We start from the raw sequence: 18,072 nt of genomic DNA on the forward strand, positions 1-18,072 counted from the left end.
GTCATGATATAATGTCTTATTCTGGATGCTTGGAATTGACATTTTCATTACCAGCACCATTAGGCTTAAACGCTGCACTCCCCCTCTTTCCCTTCCTAGATCTGGGTTTATGCCTAGCTCTGTGTGTCTGAGCACCCCCGCTGGCACCAGGTGTTGCTGGGAATGTACAAGACTCGGCTGTCTCTTTCAGTAATGCTGCACTTGAATTGCCTCTTGCTGAAGTCAGAGTTGGCTGAGCTACGACATTCTGTTGTTCTTTAGTGAGGCCTTCTGCCTTTTCCAGGTTACTCGTAGGTGAATTAGATGAAACTGTGACTACTTCCTTTTCAGAGCTAATAGCAATAAACTTGTGTGTCAGTTTGAGGGATGGCTGGTGTTTGGCTTTTATGGCTCCCTCCCGACTAAAAAATATTCTGCTTCTTACTTCTCCTATACACTTATCTAAGTTTCTATTAACATTATTAACTCTATCATGTGCAGAAGTTAAATTTTCTGGATTGTTTTTTGTCTTGCCCTTTCTTCGCACTTCTCTGGTAGGAAAGCTGTCGTCTTCACTTGAGCTGCAAGCATCTCTGTATGGTTTTGATAAGCTTTTGGCTGATGTCATACTACTCATACCAGTCCTTTGGCTCAAACCCGGTGACATGGAATTTTCACCAGATGCTTTGCAATGTCCATAATTATTCTTCTTTGGTGATGCATAAGGCTCAAATGTGGCTGGTCTATTGGAGACCTTACTGTTATTAATTTCAAATTTCTTGCCCCTTTTATATCCTGGCCCAGCCATCTCTCTCCTATATCGGACTTTCATTCTCTCCTTTTTCTTCTGCTTACGCTGATCTGACACTTCCTTCATCTTCTGTAAAAGACTTTCTCCTATGTTATCTGGTAATTCAACAGCTGCAGACTCTTGAGTGGTGTTACACCTGTCCATCTGCTTCATGTTCCTACACATAACTTCAACAGTCTTAAAAATATATCCATAACATGAATTAATACAGAAGGACTTTCTATCTGGAATATTCCTCTTAGCTTTCTCAAAATCAAAAGTCCACATAAACTTTTCTTTTCTCTCAGATGGAACATGACACACAATGGTTCCTTTTTCTAGCTTTCCTACATCAAAAGCTGCAGCACTATGCCTCTTCATTCCTAACAATTTCTCTCCATCTGCTTTATATTGCTGACTGTTTTCCCATTTTTTACAATGTTCTACCATCATTTTAAGAGGAATGTCAAGGTCTGAGTTACCTTCACGAGCAATGCTAGATGGTCCAGCTCCCTTAGCAGTCACAGCAGTAACTTTCTGTTCTGGCTTCTTTTCTTCTCTCTCTGGATTTCCTTTTGTTTCCTCATGGCCACCAATGTCTGCTTGAATTCTTGACTCTTCCCTTCCATTCTCAACACCAGTTAATCTTGAGATGTCTCTGTGATCCTTCTGACGCTCTTTCTTGTCTCTTTTTTCAGTGTTTATCTTTTTCTTGGGGCAATCTTTTTGTATGTGACCAATTTTACCACAGAAGCGACAGCCTCGGTCATTTGGGGGTGCGCCATCTGTGAGCTGCTTGGAGTCGAACAGATAATCCTGCAAATGACAAAAAAGGTAAATGAGCACAAAATTATTTTATTTGTCTTAATAAATTGTAAAAGTACTTAACCTGGTAGCAGTGGGGATCATGTTTCTTAATGGTCCCTTTAAGCAAGAAAAATGAGAAAAAATCATCACTCACACAAACCATTTCATAATATATATTGAAGCATTTGTGATCAGTTTATGTATCATCTTTTTTGGGGGGTTTAAATCAAGGCACAAATTTGGCCCGTCGCTGCTACACGGTAAAGCCACAAATTTGGCCCATTGCTGCTACCGGGTTAATGGCAATACAGTAAAGATGAGGGTAGAGGTGGGGTCCCATGCTCTCACAGGTAAGGATAGGTGAACAGCATTATCTAGGTGCATTGCCAAAGGTATATGGATTAAGATACCCATTTCCTTTCTCCATAGCCTTAATGCTCCCTGGATACCCATTAAAAGGACTGCACTGGTAGAAAAATCAAAAAAATATGAAAAATGAAAACAAAAATCTGCTTATGACATGGGCACTTGGCCAGGGGGTAATGTGATGGTGTCAGGGGGGATGGGAAGGAGGCTGCCAGGAGACTTGCCCAAAGGAGCCCTGGCTTTGGCGCTGCAGGGCGGGCGAGGGTGTGTGCCCCCTGGCGTACGTCCCCATTGATTGACTGAAGGCGGGGAATATGGATCACAGATTAGCAGACCCAAACATTTAGCATAAAGATCTTTTTATTGCCTTCAAGCTTCCCAGGGAGGTACAAGGCACAGTGTGCATCGCTCACCTGATGCAAGCAGCCTATCGGACCGTGTACCACAAGTTCCTGAAATGCAACAAGTACCCGGCCCCAGCCCTGTGGTGAGGTGACACTGCTGCCCCCCCCTTGGTGTGACTCATGCTTGTGAGTCAATCATGGAAAGGGAGAATAACATTCAGACATATGGTAAAGAGGGTGTATTGGGCACAAGAGGTTGAGAACCACAGCCTTACGACATCGTCAGCACCAGTAAAAACATTTTATGGGGAATTTTAGCCTTCTAGGTTTAAAGAACTATTTAGAGACCCATTTAAATGGTTCAGCTGCAAAGTTAAGGTCACCAAGGGAGAAAAATATTTGTAGTAAATAGTTGTCTCTTTTAACCGAAAATCATGGGACTTTAAAAGTGCCATAAAATCAAATTTTTCGGATGAATGATAGTCTAAGAAATACAAGGGAAAACAGATTAAGGCCGGGTTCCCACTATTCTGTTTTCACATTTCCATCGACATTAATGATGTCAAAACGACGTCACCAAAACAGCGGCTGCGCGGCATGGATGAGATGCACTCCATCAGTCCATCGCACGCCATTTGTTGACAAACATGGACTGCACTGACCACAACGACCTCTTGTACATGTTATTTTGTATCTAAGTACTTCCATGTCATATTTTCATATGTAGAATATTCAACATCACTGGACTGGCACCACCACCGGACCCAAAAGTTAACTTGAGTTCATCTCTGGACGGGGCTCCACGTGGGGTCCGGGTTCCGTTGATGATGTCATTGATAATCGACGGAAACGAGAAATGGAATAGTGGGAACCCGGCCTAAGTAAACAAGGTGACAAAATTTGTTGACAAATTTGTCTGCAGCGTCCGTGTCGGCCGAGTTTTTATCACCACACACATCTAGTTTCCTGATGCCATGTCTCTTTTTAAGCTTTTTGAGTGAACCCAATATAGAATTCACATGGCTCTTTCAGTTCCATGAGTTCGTATAAATGCTTAGCATTTTCTATGATGAGTGGGCCGGTCACTGCACGTCCCTTGGCACGTTTGAAAGTTTGTCTTTCTGTTTTTTAATGTCATACCGTGAGGTAGACCCGACATTGTAATGCTTCATCAACACAGTTCTGCTTACACCACTACTATCTTCTTTCATATTTCTATTTTCTGTTTCAGAGCGAGCACAAATTTTAGTACTTCCACCAACTGGGTTACCTTAAAGATGAGCGGGGAGGGCGGGGAGCTGGTGGTGACTTCCGCGCCCTCTGGTGGAACATCCATAAACAAACGCTAGTGGCACGAGGTTCAGATTTCAGATAAATTTCTGATTTCTTTGGTTAAACGAAATGAAAAAGTTTTCGTAAAACTTAGTTATTCAAATATTTTGGTTGTCTTGGATAAAAGACTTGACTGCATCTATAAAAAAATTAAAAAATAAATAAATAAATAAATAAATAAAATCTCATCTGGCATATGATACAGGGTAGGGACAGGTCTATCTGGATGGAGTGCAGCATCCTCAACCTCCCCGGAACTCTTTTCTTCTCTTTTTCTCTTCTTCCTGTTCATGCTTCCTTCTGTGGGTAGCTGGAGGATATGTACTCTCAGGACTCCTGCATCCCTGCATGTGGGCTCCTGGAACGTCCCGAGTCTCTTGGAGGATCACAGACTTCCTTAATGAGGGAATGAGCTCAGTAAGCTGAGGGTGGACATAGTGGGGCTTAATGACATGAAGAGACCTGGCATGGACAAGATCGCTAGTGTGGGTACACCTACTACTGGTCTGGCATGAGCAATGATGCCCTTCTTAATCCTAGACCACTGAAAATAGTACTGCATCATTATCCCCATCCATGATAATGGACATATCTTTGAAAATGAAAAATCAATACAGTAGGCATGAATGACTCCTAGGTAACTATACATGACACGTGAGCTCACATGGTAGGAATTCAGGTGATAGGAATACATGTTCTATGTAAAAAATGGCATATGAATGGCACTGCCTTGACTGACTGATCTTTTTTGTACCTTAAAGATGAAATACAAGTAGACCTCAAGTAACAACAGGGTTTGGAATGGACAAGCTGGTCATAAGTTAAATTCATCAAAATATTAAGATTATAAAAAAACAAAGAAAACATTATACAAATGTTCTATATTGGACAGAGCAGTGTTACCATGCCTCCTAGCCCACCTCTGTTCTCATGAGCTCCTCGCCTCATCCCAGCCCTGCATTTGGCTGACCCTTTAGCCACGCAACATCGAGCAACGTAATGAAACTGAACTACCAAGTTTGGCCAAGATGGCGGCGTTAGCCAAATGCCCACAAGTCACTGCATGGGGGTTTGTGTTGGCAGGGGATAGGGGAGGGGTGGCAGTGTCTACATACAAAGGACACATCATAGTTATATGATTGGCCAGTGACACTTCGCCTGCATCTTCAAACCTTCTGTGAATGTTTTGATTAAATGTGATTGCTTTCCAGTAAACGTTACCCTTTAGGAGCCGCTGCAGGAATATTGTGAGGGGGCTGTTGTTATGGGATGCCATTTTAGTTGTGTGGTTTGGCTCACCTCCCCACCTGCAGGGAGTTGTGGGGATTTACCTTGTCTGAATCCAAATTGACTTTCATTTATCATCTTCTCTCTTTCCAGATGGTCCCCCCACTGTCTTTTAATTACCTTCTCACACAGCTTGCACATGACGCTTGTTAGGGAAACCAGTCTATAGTTCAGCGGCTCTTGCTTATTTCCGCTCTTATGTAACGGGAGCACATGTGCCCTCTTCCAGTGCACTGGTACTTCCCAGTCTTGACTGAACAACTTATAATGTCCTGAATTGTTTCTATTAACTGTTCACTGCACTCTTTCAGTACTTGGCCAGATACTTCATCTGGACCCATTGCCTTCTTACCATCTAGTGATCTCAATAGCCCCAGTATCTCTTCTATCCACGTTTATGATTTCCATTCTCTTGACGCTTCTCTCCTCATCCCTCTCTTCAAATTCTGTCTCCTGGGTAAATACTTTCTGAAAGGTTTTGTTTAATGTTTCACAGATTTCCTTTACATCCTCACAGACTTGGTCATCGACTCTCATCACATTCACAATTTCTTTTTTCTTTAATTTCTTATTTATGTCTATAAGAAGTTTTGGGTCCTTACAATTTTCTATTCTATTCTATTCATACTTTCTTCTTCTCTCCTCACTTTGGTGTAATCATTTCTAGCTTGTCTATAGCCTTCCCTGTTTGTGGCATTCCCTGTCCTTTTGAAGTTTCTCCATGCTTTATCTCTCCTCTTCTTTGCTTGCAAACATCTTGTATTAAACCACTCTCTTTTCCCTCTTTTCTTCATCACATAGAAGGGCACCCACTCTACCACACCTTCATTATAAGCTTTAGGGAAGTACAGTACCCTGTTGAGTTTCGCGCCCGCTTCGTTCCGAAGGTATAGCGCTAAACTCGAGGATCGCGAAACTCAAGGTATTGAAAACACTGAAAAAGCGTTTGTCTGTTCCGACCCGGGTTTTTTTATTTATTTATTTTCTTTTCTTTACATGTGGGCTATGGTGACGGTAGACTATCCATCTAGACCTTCATTATAAGCTTTAAGGAAGAAATCATACTCTTTTAGTATTTTCTCAGCTTTCTCATTTCTGCCCAATTTATGCTACTAAAAATAGCTGGTTTATATATATTATGAACATTATTGGTGCCAGAACTGAGCCTTGAGGAACTCCACTCTCTACTCTCCTCCAATTTGATTTCTCTTCTCTAATCCCCGTCCTCATTTCTCTTCCCGTTAAGTAATCCTTCATCCACTCGATGACCTTTCCGCCCATTCCTCCCCACTGCTGTAGTTTCCAGATTAACCTTTTGTGCAGAACCTTGTCAAAAGCTTTTTTCAGATCTAGATATACACAATCAGCCCATCCTTCTCTCTCTTGCACCCTGTCTATTGCTCTTGAGTAGAAACATAGTAAGTTGGTGACACACAATTTCCCTTTTCTAAATCCAAAGTGACCTTCATTTACCATGTTTTCCTTTTCTAAATGTTTGACCTATTGTTTTTTATTATACTTTCACAAATCTTGCCCATTACACTTGCCCAAGAAACTGGTCTATAATTTAGTGGTTCAGTTTTATCTCCACTTTTATAAATTGGTACAATGTTCGCTCTTTTCCACTCTAAGGGCACTTTTCCTGTATTTATAGAGCATGTTATTATGTAATAAAGTGGCTCCAATAATTCATTTCTACACTCTTTTAGCACATGTCCCGAGATTTCATCCGGTCCCATAGCTTTCCTTCCATCTAAGGTTTCCATCAGCTGTATCAGTTCCTTTATCAACCTTTACATGATTTAGTTTCCCTTCATTGCAATTTCCGAGCCCCCAGTCAAAGACGGTTTCTTCCGTAAACACTTTATGAAAGTTTTTATTTAATATTTCTGCAATTTCTTTGTCCTTTTCGTAGATTACATTTTTTTCTTTTAGCCTTTCCACTCCTTCACTTCTTTTTAACTTCCCGTTTACGAATTTATAAAACATTTTTGGTTCTTCTTTACATTTAAAAACTATTCTTCTTTCAAATTTAGCTTCCTCCTCTCTCCTTATTTTCACAAGGGGCACTCATGACTGACTCCTTTATCTAACTCCACGTTTTTTGTGAAAATTAGGTCAAGTCTTGATGGTTCATCATCCTCTCTCAGCCTTGTTTCTCCTTGCACCCACTGCGTCATTAGGTTATCTGTTGCCAGCTTCAATTGTTTACTTCCCCAAGTACAGTCAAACCTCACCATATGCGCACATATGGGCGGTCTGCAGGTGCGCAAATGGCGAATGCGCAAATGGCGAACTTAATAACCTATGGGGAAAAATACATATGGGCGGTCACGGCCCAAAACCCCCCTACCAGCATACAAAAAAATAAATAGATAAATAAATGGTCTGCTGGCAGGAAACACGTCCCACTCACGGCCAATCTCACTTTTTTCTTCCACTGTCCACCTTTTTAATCACTTCCACCTATGGCATGGTCATCACCGGGTTCTTCCGGGGTTTAGGCTTCTATGATGCTGCGTGCAGCATGATGGTGGTGCAAAGGTGAGGCAGAAAACATCGAGTAATTGCAGTCACCACGAGACGAGGAGAGGCGATCGGGTTATGGCGGGAAACGACGTGTTTTGTACGTTGGCAGTGTTCTTCACTGGCGGCAGAGGGCACGCAGGTGGTAGACAGCTGTAGCTCCCCAGCGGATGCCATTTTGCTGCCAGAACAGCTAGTAAACGTCCTTAGAAGATCAGCGGACGCCATTTTGCTGCCAGAACAGCAAGTAAAAGTCCTTAGATCAGCGGACGCCATTTTGCTGCCAGAACAGCTAGTAAACGTCCTCAGATCTACGAACGCCATTTTTCTGCCAAAACAGCTAGTAAACGTCCTCAGAAGATCAGTGGACGCCATTTTGCTGCCAGTGACACATTGTTGACATAGCGGTGAGGTGCGCAAATGGTGGGATGATGGCCGCAAATTAAGGCCGCGCAAATGGTGAGGTTTTACTGTATTGCCGCCACCCTCCGTTGCATAATCTTCCCATTTCACTTCTTTGCAACTGAAGTCTCCTGTTAATGTTATCTTTCCATTATTTTTTATTTAGTGTGTCAGTGCCCGTATTGTATCTTCCAGCATAGCGTTGTATCTTACTTCATTCCAACTTTTGGTGTTGGGGGAACAAAGGCTGTTATTATGTTATTCTTCTCTCCACCTTTTACCAGTACCTGCACAGCCATCACCTCCGCACTGTCCTTTCCATGTCTCACTTCAGTCACTTTCAAGTTTTGTTTCGTCATTATCATCACTCCTCCCTTTCCCCCTTTCCTATCTTTTCTCCAAATGTTGTACTTGATCTTTCCCTCCAGCACAAGTTCCAGTTCTTTTACAAGTTTTGTTCCAACTATACACATAATATCCGGATCACTCTCCCTTAAATAATTAGTTAGTTTAATTTTCTTTGATACAAGACCATCTATGTTAGTGTATGCAATCTATAAACCTTTCTTCCCTTCTCCCTTTCTTCCCCCTCCTCCTATCAACACCCTTACTCCTTCTTTTCGCCTCCTATCCACCACTTCATCAGTTTTTCGTTTTTCATTCTCCAAAAACTTTCCTTCTGATCTTTCCTCATTCCTTTTTTCGCTTCATTTATCATTTCCTTTACTTTCATTCTTTCATCCTCTGACATATTTCTCCTCACATGTATTTGCTTGTATTCTTCAGAGTCGTTTAGTTTCCATGACCTGTTCTGTATGGTTTCTGTTGTCATTTGGGACCTTGGCTTTATCTTCAATGGTCTGTTTTTTCCTTCCTCGTATCTTCCCAATCTAGTTATTTCATCTACTACTTTTTCCTCTATCTTTTGCTCCTCTTCAGTATTCATATTTCTCTACACTTTTCGCCTTACTCCTCTCATAACTCTCCCTCTGGGTCTTCACTGTTTTTTTTCCCTCTTTTACACCAAACACTATGACACATTTTTCTTTTCTGCCACGTCCCTCACCAATGTTTCTCTATTTTTTATTACATTCACAACTTCTTTTTATATGTCTTGCCTCTTTTCCTGTTGCTGTTGTTCTAGGATTTCCCTAAAGCTCGTTTTTTCCTTGTCTTTTTCACTTCTCCACTCCTTCAATTCATCATTGACCACATGCTTAATCTTTTCCTCTACCCTTTCATCCACACTCTGCTAATCATTTCCTATCTTCTCTGCTGCCTCTCTCTATCTTTTCTTTTATCTTCTTCTGCATGTCTTCGTTTGTCCCCTTCACACTCCTCTCTCTTTCCATTTTCATATTTTGTATCTCAAGGTCTTTTTTTAATTTTTCCATCTTCAGTTGCACTATTTCTTTTTGGCTTTCCAGCGGCTCCTTAGTCAATTTAATTATTTCATCGCTCAAGTTCTCTATCATTTTCTTCGTCTCTTCGTCCCTTCTCCTTGCCTCTTCATCAGGGTTGCCAATGATCAAATCAAATTGACTTAATCAAATGATTAAATCATTGATTTTTTTACTATTTTTTTTCTCTAAAAGTATTCCATAAGTTAAATTAAACTTTGTATGTCTCTAGTAAAGCAAAGAAAGCAGCAGGACTTGAACAAGCATATACTGTAGACGCCACTGAGCTGGTAATCTCACAAAAGCAAACTGCAGAGGCACTGACTGTGACTGACCAAGTGGTGGAAAATACATGTACTGTACTGAACTGAGTTTAGTGAGATCTCTTGCTCTAATGTTGCCAACTTCCCATATGTTTACTACCAGGTAAAAAGTCAGTCTCCTTTAGTTTTTACTAACTTGTCATGAAAATGACAACTTCAGACAACTTTATCTGTCCTAAACCTGGTCCTGTACAAACTACAAACAACTATTGAACAACTAAATATCTGGATCCTTGATTGTGCTCAGGCTTACAGAGCCACTCCTTACCGAGTCGGCCAAAGAGGTACCCCACTGGCTAAGTGGGTTATGGGAGGCTCGTTCATCAGGCCGTCGCCGCACTACACCAGCGAATCACAAGCGTGTTTTCAGAACTGTCAGCCAATTGTAAGGCAGCCGCCTTCAACTACGGCTTCAAAACGACCCGTTCTCTCTCTCTCTCTCTCTCTCTCTCTCTCTCTCTCTCTCTCTCTCTCTCTCTCTCTCTCTTTCTTGCCATAGCCACAATGTTTGGAGGAAAACGTCCAGTGTGATACTACCTTGAAAGGTAGCGTGCGTGACACCGATGGTAAGTAGGCGTGACCCGTACGTGTCAAAGCAGCGCGAAACTCGGGGTGATAATGCGCGAAAGTCGGGATGGTAAGAATTTAGGACTAACCACGAAACTCATGGATCGCGAAACTCGGATAGCGCGAAACTCGAGAGGGTACTGTATATATATATATATAGAGAGAGAGAGAGAGTAAAAAATAATCAATGATTTTTTTTTTTAAATAAAAAAAATCACCAACCCTGCTCTTCATCTCTCTTTTTAACCTTGTCCAGTGCCTGAATCACTTCCCCAAACTCCTCTCTCATCTTCCTCATTTCTACTACTATTTTGTCACAGTCCTGCTCCACTTTGTTTATTCTTTTCCACTGTACCGGTTCCATTACTGATTATGGCGTGAAGCCCTCAAAACACTCCAAAGATTCTTCTCCCTGTCATTTAGGCCCCGGGGACTCGGCCAGAGGGTCTGCCATCTTGGATGTTTGTTTACTCTCCATTCCAAGCTCCTTTCCCTCCTTCTCCTCTCCGTTTTACTTATCGCTTCTCACTCTCATATCCTCTCGATTCCTGAACTCCCAGGAGACGGGACCCCAAATGACTTTGCTGTTCTCAGGCTCTTTTGACTGACAAATAGATTGCTGTCCTTCGCTTCATCTTCCCACGTCCACTCGCAGCGGCGGTCAGCGGCGTGTGTGTGTGTGCATGTGTGTGTGTGTGTGTGTGTGTGTGTGTAATTCACCACGGCCTGACCACGAGTTGGACTCGCTTTTGCCAGCAGGTACCCTCCCGACGAGAGCAAGTGCTCATTATCGTCGATCTCTGGGTACTGCCAGGACCTCCCATCCCTCTTGCTCAAGGGGGGTCAGTAACCACTCCTAGTCAACCGAAAGAATCCGGCCTGAGAGGGGCTCGAACCGCTGCCTGTTTGGCTGTCAAGCCTCGCAACTTCTGGATTCATTGTTTGTTTTGCTATTCAGCTGATATATCCCAGAATGCAACAGTCATCTGTGTGACCAAACTGAGGATAAATTCGAGGCAAAAAATTGCCGGGAGATAATTTCGGTGGGAAATTCCCGAGAAACTAGCTTGTGTGACCGTGCCTTTAAGCTGCTGGTGTCACACTGGGCCTTTTCCCTCCAAACACATTGGCGATACAGGCGACCGCCAACTCCAACTTTTCCGGGTGTGCGTCACACATGACCAAGGGCCGTATTCACAACGTAAACAAAGCAGTCGCCCTGTATCAATTGAATAGTGAACAAAGCAGCTCTGCCAGTCTACTTTACGAGCTTCTTGGTTGGCCATTTTCCACTGCTCCTCACTCCTCAGCCACTACCGTCGTCTGTTTGTTTACATACAGCCGCGTGGTTGATCATACCCCCAACCGTTTTTCAGCTGTACGGGCAACCGACAACTCGCTCCCGGTTGGGCGCACGGGCAACCTCGGTTGCCAATAGCCCCAATGGTAGGAGGAAAACGGCCAGTGTGACACTGCCTTAAGGAATCACGCGTGACGCCGACGGAAAGTAGACGTGACCCGTACATGTCAAAGCAACGCGAAACTCGGGGCGATAATGCGCGAAAAAAAGTTGGGATGGTACGAATTTAGGACTGAGCATGAAACTCGAGGATCGCGAAACTTGGATAGCGTGAAACTCGAGAGGGTACCGTATACAGAAGTGATATTGTCTCCTAACAAGAAAAGCACACAAAGAAACTATGGTGGGACCCCATGTCTAGCAGTAGTGAGAGATTGAAAACATGTCTCTAGTTCTAAAGCTGCTAGTTTGGAGGCAAACTTTTAATTGTATTAAATAAAAACACTGGAACTTTGCAAAAGTTGATATTTTTTTATCTAATTCACCTGCTTTTTACAACTAAACTTACATTTATATATAAACATAACTGGAAAATAAGGTAACTAGCCATTAAATTATATTAATGAGGTTAAGAAATGGGAGTGTCAGCTTACTGAGAGCCAGCCCGCCACCACCACCACCGCTGTGTGAGAGAGAGAGAGGTGGGGGGCATGCTAAGGGAGGGAGCTGTTGGGCGGGCCAGGACTCTGGAGTGTTCTCTTGCCCCGTGGGGAGGGTGCAGTGCTGCTGGTGCTACACAGCACAGTTATTTCAGATCTTAAGGCAATCGAATTTTCAAAATGTTTCATCAATTTTCTCAGATTTTTATATTTTTGTCCGACAAGATTTTTGCTGGACATTAGGTGTTTCTGGATAGCCAGGGGCCAGATAGTCAGGGTTTTACTGTATTACATAAATAAAGGCAAGGAAACCCTGCAGATAAACAGTAGCATAGAAATCCGTAAATAAGGTAAAGAAAAACTTACCACCAGATGTCTGTAGCCCGGGGGGCAGCCCATTATAGCCGTGCCAAACACTTCTCTTCCACGAATGAAAGCTTTCATGATGAAAGTGTTCACTGGAACGAGAAGGCATCATAAACACTTAGTTTTGCATTATGTACAAATGTATCAAAGCATAAACTGTATTAAATAGTATGACCACTATACATCCTATTTAGTAACATAAATAACAAAGAAAATAATGCATACGATATAACTAACATCATTCATCATTTTCTATTCAGCTGATGAGCTTTCAACCACTGAAGATTTACATGCATTAACACAGAAAACTGTGATAAAGTCTTAATTATTCCAGCATATTCATCTGAAGAACTTTTTACAAATGAAAATTAAATGAAAATAACATACTTTTTCTTGACAGACCAGCTCCCAAATTGTGGCTAAGATCAAAAGGATCTTCAATGGCAATACAACGAGAGTTCCAGAGCTTGTGGAGGCGAGTCAAGGGTGCCAGCTGGCGAATGGTGACAACGTGCTCCTTCCAGTTGAAGGTTTCTGTGTAGTAGCGCAGCATGTTCACCCACAGCTGGCCAACGGGGTCGGTATTCTTCCCGTAGTCTTTCCACTCAGTTTTCTGTTGAAGAAGAAAGTAGATTAAAAGAAGTGAAAAAAAAAAAGATTGAAAAGAATGAAAAAAAGCCCAAGTCCATGTTTGTATTGTATCAACAGTCAAAAGTTAAAACAAAATTTGAAAATTACAGAAATTAGTGTTGTATTTGTAGACAGCTGAAAGTCTGACTGTGTATGGAAGTGGCTTATTAAAAGAGCAACAATGATGTGTCAAGTGTTGGAATACAGCAGCAGTGATTTCATTGTATAATTAATTTTTATCTAGTTTCTCACTTTATGATGATGAGCTTCATATAAATGAGAAAACACTTTCTAAGCAGAATGAAAAAAAAAGTAAATAAAACGAAGGCATGCATAGAACATACCACTCATACATTTACACAAACAGCAACCTGAAGGAGGATATCTCCGATGTACATATATCTTTTTTATGTGCTTCTCAGGTGTTAAATTTTTTGCATTATGATTCCTAAGTCTTTTTCTTCCTTCACTGGGTCGATGATTGTCCCTCCCATCTTATACATTCCATTTGGTCTATTTTTACTCTTGCCCATTTTTATTGTGTGACATTTCTTTTCATTAAACTCCATTTCCCATTTTTTAGTCCATTCATGTATCTTATTTAAATCTTCCTGCAGCTCATTACAATCATCAAGTAACTACTATACAAAAATGAAATCAGTGGAGGATCCCCCGTGCCTTCTTGTTATCCCTTTTTTCCGTCAGGGCCCGGGCGCCGACACGACCTGGCCGCCATTTGCATTGTTTTGTATGACTGATTAAAAAGCACTGCTGCCAATTCGAGCAGTACAAGCTACGTAAAAAAATCATATTGGAAAAAAATATCCATGTGTTCATTATTAATTATTAATATTAGTGAGAATAATGGGGTAAACATGATATCAGAAACTGTACATCATGAGTCTTGTACGAGGAGTTATTTTGCGCAACACCAGCCCGGCCGCCATTTGCATTGTTCGAAAACCACGCAACCACACCCATACAACAAACAGCTGCATGCCGCGTGTCACCAGAACTGTGAGCATCACGTGATTCTGACTCATCGTGAAGGTGCCGAAGGATTGTTAGTTAGTTTTTTTATTTTTTTATTCACATGGAACGACGAGGAGGAATTTTTCACCTAAGTCATGTGGGAGAGAGAAACAGCTGTCTCTGAACTCCTGAGTTAGCAGAACAGGCCAAGTATCTGTAACTACAACCACCAGTAGTATCCTAGTTTAGCTGCCAGCCATGCCAAAGGGGGGAAGAGGCGGCGAGTAGGGAAGGCGTTGAGAGCCGCCTATCAGACGAGCTCTGGCCTCTCCCTGTGCAGGTACGTGTGAAATTAACTCCTACAGAGAGTGATTATTTAGTGTGTTACAATTATACCTATAACGATTAAACTGAGACGAGCTCTGGCCTCTCCTTACGCAGGTCCCCTACTGACTGAGCGGTTACCTCCTTGTTGTGTAGTAAAATATGTAAAGTTCCCCTTTGTTGTGCCAATCCATGATCACCCTCTGGTATCTTAGACCCGCACGAATGTCTCATCCCATGATTAACTCAGTAATAGAAAAGGATAAATTTTTAGTGTCATTTTTATAGTCCAATGTTTGTGTGGATTCATGACCACCTTCTTGGTGTCTTGAACCCCCATGACTACCTTGCTTCCATGATCATCCTTGTGAACACATATTGGTGGTAGGAAACATTTTTCAGTAATAATCATGTATCACTGAACCATGATTAGGGTAGCTTGTTATTTAGCAACTGTCAGGTGTTTAAGCTATGGCCAGTGTACCATATCTACTATATAGCTGTAATAGTCTGAAGAGATGAGTGAGCCCTTTAAGGTGAATAGGAGTGATGATGATTAATTAGGACTGTTACTTAACTCAGTAAGCTCGCTACCATTACCTACAGAATGATGAGTTGTCATAATATTGTTACTTAACTCAATAAGATCGCTACCATTACCTACAGAATGATGAATTGTCATAATATTGTTACTTAATTCAATAAGCTCGCTACCATTACCAACAGAATGATGAGTTGTCATAATATTGTTACTTAACTCAATAAGCTCGCTACCATTACCAACAGAATGATGAGTTGTCATAATATTGTTACTTAATTCAATAAGCTCACTACCATTACCAACAGAATGATGAGTTGTCATAATATTGTTACTTAACTCAGTAAGCTCACTACCATTATATACCAACATAATGTAAATAAACCTCATAATAATTTAACCTTGTGTTGCGTAACCCTAACAACCAGGAAGCACACTTGATGGTAAGATTTTAAAAAACAAAAAAACAGAGGATCGAAGATGAAGGCAACACACATACTCTAACCTTGGTCTAATCCATGTTGTTATTATTTTCTTCATCGTGTCCCCATCCAAGTAGTGAAATGCAACATTTAATAATTTGCAGCAGGCTGTATGTTTCTCCGAATATCTTGTTTATATACTTCTCAGGTGTCAGTGTATCTTGTATTATAATTCCTAAGTCTTTTTCTTCCTTCAAAGTCTTTCTCTTCCTTCACTGTGTCAATGATTCTCCCTCCCATCTTATACTCCACTTGGTCTATTTTTACTCTTGCCTATTTTCACTGCATGTGTACATGTGTGTATTTACCTATTTGTATTTACCTATTTGTAATCTATCGGGCCTGAGCTAAGCTCTAATAGTCCAGTCTACATATCTACATTTATGGAGCCTTTCCTTCATTTGTTGGACACTGCTCGCCTCCACCACCTCTTCCTGCAAGCTGTTCCACGTATTTACCTAGTCGTATTTACCTAGTTGTGAAATACAGGAAAAGTGCCGTACTAGGCTCGTGCTGTCCCGTCTCCATAACGCTTATCATCCAGTTTGGCTTTAAATTCATGAATCATTTTTGCACACACAGTCTCCTCGTCAAGTCCGTTCTATGTTGTTATGCTTCTGTGTGGAAAACTGTATTTCTTGATGTCTCTCCTACAGTCGCTCTTCTTCAATTTCTTACCATTGCCTCTTGTCACACTTCTGTCACGTACCACTAGGTCTTCCCTGTCCAATTTCTCCAATCCCTTTTGTATCCTGTACAATGCTATTAGGTCCCCTCTCTCTCTTCTGCTCTCCGTGTTGTAAGTCCCAATTTCTCCAGTCTTTCTTCATAAGTATGTTCTCTCAGAGTTTCCAGTAATTTAGTCGCTGTTCTTTGTATTCTTTCCAACTTTCTAATTTCCTTCTTCAATCTAGGTGACCACACAAATGCTGCATATTCCAGTCTTGGACGTATCATCGATGTTATTAGTTTCTTCACCATTTCTTCATCTACATATGTAAATGCTGTTTTTATGTTTCTAAGAAGATTGTGTTTCCCCAGTTATCCGGTCTATATGTTTTCCAAAGGATAACTTGTCTGTTATGATCACTCCCAGATCTTTTTCTTCAGTTTTTTTCATGATTCCTTCATTACTCAGAAAGTAGTTCCCCGATATTCGTCTACTGCTCTTACCAAACTCCATCACGCAACACTTCTCTGTACTGAATGTCATTTCCCATTTGCGTGACCATTCGCTTATTCTATCGAGATCTTGGCTCAGGGCTACACAGTCTTCTTCATTAGCCACCCTCCTCATTATTTTAGCATCATCAGCAAACATATTCATATAGCTTGTCACCCCTTCTGTCATGTCATTAATATAAATTACAAACATAATCGGAGCCAACACCAATCCTTGGGGGACTCCACTCGTCACTTCCATCCAGCTTGATTTACTATTCCTGATTACTGTTCTCATTTCTCTCTTCGTCAAAAATTCCGTAATCCAATCCAGTATTGAACCACCCAGACCTCCAACATGATTAAGTTTCCATATTAATCGCTTGTGTGGTACTTTATCAAATGCCTTCTTTAACCCTTTCATTGCTAAACGCTTGCAGCAGGCGTTAGGCATATTTGCTGGTGGTGCTAAACGCTTGCTGCGAGCTCCAGCCGCACTCAAATCTCCCGCATATGATGGTGCTAATTCTCACAACACAGGATTGCCAATTGAGTGGATTCTTCACTAAATTTGGTGGAAAATCATATCAGCCCAGCGTGGCAAATGTATGGACGAGTAACTGGTGGATGTTCTTGCCCAACATAGCAGCATTTTTGCATAGCTTCACCTATCACCTGACTGATTCTTTGACCAAATACAGGTAACTCTCGATTTATGCGAGTTTGGTTTACGCGTTTTTAAAATAATGCGGGGTCCAAAATCCAAATACATGTTTAATTTACACGTTTTTTCCACTTATACGCGATATTTTAAGGAGTGGCCACCATATGTCTCAGGCAACTGAACTCACACGGCGCCGCGGCCACACAGCTGAGCTCAGTTCTTCCCGCGCGCCACTTGAACAACAATACAGTACCCACGCTGCCACGCTACTCAACAATAGGGGTGGGCAGGTACCGGTACCAGTACCAGTACTAACGGTACCAGCTATATGGTATGGTACCGGTACCAGACTGCTCGGTACTGGTACCAATACTAGCCTGTCCCTCATTTCTTCCTCACACGAGTGAGGCTGAAACTGAGTGCCTGAGTGGATATCTCGGTGATATGGATATTCTCTCTCTCTCTCTCTCTCTCTCTCTCTCTCTCTCTCTCTCTCTCTCCTCACTAAATAAAGTGAATATTTATTTTTCAACAGAAACCTACCTCGTTTGATTTACATTGTTTTTGATTGAAGCGACCTCTTCAAGGACACAATACTCGCGTAAATCGAGAGTTACCTGTAGTTGTAAATATTGCAGTTGGCAATACTCCCTTGCTAGAATCTGAAGAAAAGATGTCCGCAGTTCCCTCAATATGGCTGATCACCCCACACGCACTGACGTAAGTGTTAACATTCAACACTCCCTAAACGTGCATGTACGTTCACAAGGGAGGCATACATAACCGATTCCTATAGATCTGGACCTCCTCTTTCCAATGGTGTTTTTTGGTTTTTAGCTGTGATGAACAGTTT

The 18,072-nt window shown here is 41.7% G+C and overlaps 1 protein-coding gene across 1 annotated transcript in view; it reads right to left on the reverse strand.

Moving 5' to 3' along the window:
- Positions 1 to 1,598: 1,598 nt before the first annotated feature.
- The window catches only part of LOC126997278 (terminal uridylyltransferase 7-like), a gene marked incomplete in the record, with an annotated part of 169,407 nt that continues 152,933 nt past the window's right edge, over positions 1,599 to 18,072 (reverse strand). Inside the window, 3 exon segments of the mRNA XM_050858270.1 lie at positions 1,599 to 4,014; positions 12,449 to 12,540; positions 12,836 to 13,061. Of these exon segments, the coding sequence (XP_050714227.1) occupies positions 3,946 to 4,014; positions 12,449 to 12,540; positions 12,836 to 13,061 (387 nt within the window).

The sequence above is a fragment of the Eriocheir sinensis genome, chromosome 12 (genome assembly GCF_024679095.1).
Source record: "Eriocheir sinensis breed Jianghai 21 chromosome 12, ASM2467909v1, whole genome shotgun sequence".
NCBI classification, from domain to species: Eukaryota; Metazoa; Arthropoda; class Malacostraca; order Decapoda; family Varunidae; genus Eriocheir; species Eriocheir sinensis.